This window comes from Borostomias antarcticus, assembly GCF_949987555.1.
Source record: "Borostomias antarcticus genome assembly, chromosome: 15".
Taxonomy (NCBI): domain Eukaryota; kingdom Metazoa; phylum Chordata; class Actinopteri; order Stomiiformes; family Stomiidae; genus Borostomias; species Borostomias antarcticus.
In genome coordinates, this window is record NC_140248.1 from 11,464,047 (window position 1) to 11,469,693 (window position 5,647).

Consider the following 5,647-nt stretch of genomic DNA (forward strand, 5'->3'; position numbering starts at 1 on the left):
TCACTTTGTTATTCTGTGGTATTGTGTGTATAATTTCTTAGATTTAATCCATTTTTGAATAAGGCTGTTACATAGCCTAACAAAATGTGGAAAAATTGAAGGGATATGAATAGGCTAGCCTATACTTTCCGGATGCACTGTAGGGTTTGACCATGGCCTGGAGGTAAGTAAATAGATAAATAGATACATAAATAAATAAATAAATAAATAAATAAACAATTATTAAAATAAATTTAAAAAAACAAACAATCGTAGACTTTTGGGATAAGAATCCAATACCATTAAAATAAGATGAACTGTCGATAATGCAACCAAACTGGAATAAAATAATGTAATGTTTGTCTTTCGTATAGCCTATAGGCCAATATGCGAAATCGTGGGTAAGTCGCTTTTGATAAAAGCGTCAGCTAAATGACTAATGTAGGCTAATGAAGCAGACAGATAGATTGGCCCATGCCTATCAAAGATGAGCGACAAGGAAGCCTACTGTAATCTACAATTCGACACGACTCTCTTGAGTCCTTTTTGATAGCCTGCATCAGCATCTGCAAACGGCTAAAATTAAATTAAAATGTTTGTGTCTACCAACTTTTAATGCGGCGGGTTATGCTACCTAGTAAAGGCTGCTACGTCAGGTGCTGCACAATGCACACTGTAGAAAGCAAGGGTGCGCTTCGGTCCGCCGCTCCGTAGTCACTGCAGTGCAATGCTGCAGCTGCCCACTGCCGCGTCCCGCAGACTCCCCGACACCGATGGAGGGAGGGAAGTTGTGAAGCATCGAAAAGGGGCGACAGCAGCCCCCGAACAGCCACTCCAGGAATAATGGCTGAGGCCAACTCGTTCAGGGGACTGCCCCGCCTGCGGAGGGCCGCGGTAAGGTCTTTACAGTAGAAGTAAACGGACGATAGGTTGGTTCCGAGTTATTGCAGCGAGGCGATTATTTCCCTGGACGGTGCTCTGCACACTGCGGCACAGCCACATGGAATTAATGCGACTTTCAGCAGATACAAACTATCGAATAAAATGGCTTATTTAATGCGGCCGTGAAACATGACCAAGGAGATTTAAGGAATTTAATTTCGATTAAAAATGCTAAATGCATGTGTTGTTGGTTGCGAGGTGTCGTCACAGGACGTGCCAATGTCAGATGGGTGTAAGCTAATGTTTTGGGGAAACTGCATAATGTACAAGAAAATAAACAGGTATTGCTGCGAAGAAGAGTAGCCTATAGCCTACTGTTTAGTGTGTTAGGCCAATAGCCCTACTACAGTAGTTTGTCTATGGTCTGTAGTGTGTTATCATTGGGAATAGGGCTCATGAATGTTGTATGAACAGTAAAGTGTGTAGTGTACTGCAGTAAAATAAAAGCACATATTTTTCAAATGTTCAAAGAGGTTGACTAGGGGGCACTAAATATACACCGAGACAATCCTTTTGAAAGAGTGTAGTCAGTATACACTTTTAGAGAAATACCTAAACGAGACTGCCTTAGTTAATTTGTTTTAGATGATAGTTAATCTGTTTTAGATGATAGTGAATAAAGCATTAGAGACCTCTTACTCCACGTTTTTTCCATTCTTGCTGTCAGAAGAGCAGAGTGACAGAAGAGCAGAGTGTCAGAAGAGCAGAGTGACAGTCTGGGAGGCAGAGCTGCTGATCACTAGTGTAGGCTAGTCTGCTGCTGCATCCATCAACTGTCTGACAGTCAGCCAGACTCTTTCTCCTCTCATCAACCCTGCTCTTTCCTCCCCTCCTCTCCTCCACCCCTCCAGACCTCCTTCCCAGGGAACCTCCACCTGGTTCTGGTGCTGCGACCCACCAGCCTGCTGCACAGTCCCAGCACCCCCTCCGCCACCGGCACGGACCTGGGCTTCCGCTTCAGCCAGGAGGACTTCCTGCTCAAGATGCCGGTAGGCACAGGCAGGGTGCAGTATGGGAAATGACTGGTCAAATAAGATTTGGACTGTTGTTATAGACTATTGTCCTACTGAACACATGTGCATAGTCCTCCTATATATTTTTCAGTTCTATGTGCATGATGGTTGTATATATACATATGTACAATATGTGAATCATGTGAAGGGTTCTGTGCATGTACTCCCATGCTTGCTCTATAGAAACATTGTTATTTTCCTTTGTTTTCTTATAGGCGTATTGCCTTGATTGATTCGATTGAGTCCTGCCTGGGGCTTCCAGCCTGCTTAAAGCTCGTTAGATGCAGCTGGGACTATAGGGCTGAAGATGGTCTGATGACCGAAACGTTCCTTATTTTCTAATCACCTTGTCACTTTATTTTTGCACTTATGTAGAATAAAAAACCGTAGCTTTTTGCATACGAATGCCTAATCTGTCATGAGTGTGCGAGCCTTTTTCGCTTCTATGTTGCAAATAAAATTTTTCCAAGAAAAAAAATGAAAGGAACGTATCACCATTATTTTGCCCTACTTTTAAATGGTGTATGCTACTTTGATATATTTTTTTTTTAAAGTTTTGATTTATATTGCCCCAGGGCCTCATTCACTCTGCAAAAGCATCTAAAATAATAGCATAAACATACTGTATGTGTTTCTGTTACCATGGCAGTGTGTTGTAACCATCTTGTGGTTGTCATGTCGGCAGGTGGTGATGCTGAGTTCCGTCACCGACCTCCTGCGCTACATCGATGAGAACCAGCTCTCCTCGGAGTTTGCCGGAACACTTGAGTACTGCCACAGCGACTGGGTCGTCCTACGAACAGTAAACGCCTGTAGCATTCTGTAGTATCAGTTATCTACTTGACCCTGTGACCCTTATGTCAATTCCTTTTATAACTAATCTAGTTGAATAAGTACAGACCTGGTGTGTGTGTGTGTGTGTGTGTGTGTGTGTGTGTGTGTGTGTGTGTGTGTGTGTGCGTGCGTGCGCGCGCACGCGCGCACGCGCGCACGCGCGTGTTCCTGCAGGCGATCGAGAGATTTGCGGTGACGGTGAAGGAGATCGCTCAGCTGCTGCAGGCCTTTGGCTTGGAGCTGGCAGAGACAGAGCTGCCCGACGAGGCCGATGGCATCGAGCTCCTCCTCCACTCACACACCGACAAATACCGTCAGATGAAGGTACGACTTCCTCAGGTCAGGGGCCAGGGGTTAGGGGCTACTGTAGGTTAGGAAGGAGATGCAGCTGTGGGAGTAGTGTGTATGTGCAATATGTATGTGTGTGTGTGTGTGTTTGTGTGCACGTGTGTGACGCAACCACGGCTGGCGTTCAAATTCAGCAAACAGAGGCGAGCGTTTGTGGCAAACATTTGCTATGTTTGCTGAATTTGAAAGCACCCCATGTCTCCAGGATGACATCAGGAGTGTCATGAAGCAAGGGCGCCACCTGTTGGCCAACCTGGAGACGGCCAGGACCTCCCAAAGGGGTGGGACCGAGGACCGAGACATCAAGCAGGACTGGGACACTGTCCAGAGGTACATTACCGTGGAAACACTACACTGTTGACAGGACGTTGCTGGCTTCACATCATTGATCCTATTGTTGAGTTGAGTTCTCATTTTCACAGGGTGTTCTCGTAGTATTAATACGCTCCTAAGGATCGAGTGTCTGTGTGTGTGTGTGTGTGTGTGTTAGGCTGCTAGCCCAGCTGAGGGACATGGAGATTGCATTTGATGGCTTCTTTGAAAAACATCACCTGAAGTTGCAGCAGTACCTCCAACTGCTCAGATACGAGATCAGCTTCCACGAGGTACACACACACACACACACACACACACAAAGGTTTTAATCCCTGACTAAACACAGATGAGGGGTGTGTGTGTGTGTGTCAGATGGAGGAGGTGCTGGAGAGGCTATCTGCTCAGGAGAAGGGGCTGGCTTCTGTTGGAGCCACAGTGGTTCAGACTGAACGGCTGCTGAAGGACCTAGAAATCCTGGACACCCACGCTGAGGTACGTACTCACACACACACACACACACACACACACACACACACACACACACACTGTCTCTATTACAAACACACATTGAGCTCTGACGACAAAGAGCAACTGTGTTGACGGTAGCGTTATGTGGAACTGTGCTAGGCTGTGTAACTTGTATTAACTCGTGTGTGAGCCTTTGTGTGTGTGTTTATTTGTTTGTTTGTGGTCTGGGCAGGAGGAGATGGGCCGAGCCCAGCTCATCATCCTCCACGGTCACCAGCTGGCAGCCAGCCACCACTACGCTATGTCACTGATCGTGCAGCGCTGCAACGAGCTACGACATCACTGTGATGTCATCACCACCGCCATCCGAGCCAAACGAGCTTCCCTGATCCGTGCGCGTGACCTGCTGCTGCGTCTAGAGGAGGTATACACAGGCACACACACACACACACACACACACACACACACACACACAGACAGACACACACACACACACACACACACACACACACTCACTCAAATGCATACAAGCACTCCACTCCACGACATTGGTTCTCTAAATCAATACTGAGGCATTTTCTATTTTAAGAACAAGACCAGTAGGTCGTCCAGTGCGAGGCTGGAAGTCTACCAAAGAGACAAGCTGGCATAATTTACCCCAGTGTCTGCTGTCATCGCAGCTTGCCTCTGTGGAGACTGTTTATTTCTGTCTCTTTGTTCCAATGAAAGTATTTGAATTGTGTGTGTGTGTGTGTGTGTTTGTGTACGTCTGTGTGCCTCTGTCTGTGTGCCTCTGTCTGTGTGCCTGTGTCTGCGTGTGTGTGTGTTTTTGTGTTTGTGTACGGCTGTGTGTCTCTGTCTGCGTGCGTATGTCTGCGTGTGTGTGTGTGTGTGTGTGTGCATGTGTCCATGTGCGTGCGTGTCCAGGCCCTGCGCTGGTGTGACGAGGGGGCCTACCTGCTCGCCAGCCAGCTGATAGACAAGTTCCAGTCAAAGGAGGGGGCGGCGGCCGCCCTGAGAGACGTCGAGCGTGTCCAGGAGGGGGCGCCCTCCACACTCAGCCACTCCCCCGACGGACTCAGCCTGGAGTTTGAGGCCATCCTCACCCCTCAGCTACAGGTGGCTCCTCCCCCCTCCTCCGCCTCGCGACCCCCGCCGCCCCGCCCTGCCCCACCTCACCTCCCCACTTCCTGCTTCACCCTCGCAAGTCAAGTCAACGGTCATAGATCTCCAGTTACAACAAGCTTCCTCTTAAAACAATACATCACGATATTTAGACCTTTACAAACATGTCTGGTGCTAATTCTCCAATTAGATTTACTAAAAGTAAGCTGAATCGTCCAAACAGTCTACTCAGAAAGATAATACATTGACATTTATTACCTTTTAAAACTCGCGCCCCCGGGACGCAGCATTCAGTCGGAGTGCGCATGCGCAACGTTGTCAGAGTCTATGGATATCATGCATGGATGTATTAATAGAACATGCAATGATATCATGGCGGAGTTGAGAAAACCGAGGCGAAACATCACGGAGGAAGCCGGAAAAAGAAAAAGACAATCTGATAACTTTACAACAGTACGACAGTGCACTTACTCGCAGAGCCTGTGGGGGTGCAGTTCCGAGAAAACCGGAGAAAACCCTATGTATTGCTTTAACATCCACGCCTTCATCACTAAAATATAGCCGTCTGTCCTCCCTCCCTCTCTACTCCTCCTCCCTCTCCACCCCCCCGCCCCCCACCCCCA

General features: G+C 47.6%; 1 protein-coding gene across 1 annotated transcript in view; it reads left to right on the forward strand.

Moving 5' to 3' along the window:
- Nucleotides 1-822: 822 nt before the first annotated feature.
- The window catches only part of LOC311318798 (proto-oncogene DBL-like), a gene marked incomplete at both ends in the record, with an annotated part of 11,636 nt that continues 6,811 nt past the window's right edge, over nt 823-5,647 (forward strand). The window contains 9 exons of the mRNA XM_084450228.1: nt 823-873; nt 1,773-1,910; nt 2,620-2,736; nt 2,943-3,092; nt 3,322-3,446; nt 3,607-3,721; nt 3,804-3,923; nt 4,132-4,323; nt 4,827-5,018. Of these exons, the coding sequence (XP_084306354.1) occupies nt 823-873; nt 1,773-1,910; nt 2,620-2,736; nt 2,943-3,092; nt 3,322-3,446; nt 3,607-3,721; nt 3,804-3,923; nt 4,132-4,323; nt 4,827-5,018 (1,200 nt within the window). The remainder of the gene's footprint in view (nt 874-1,772; nt 1,911-2,619; nt 2,737-2,942; nt 3,093-3,321; nt 3,447-3,606; nt 3,722-3,803; nt 3,924-4,131; nt 4,324-4,826; nt 5,019-5,647) is intronic.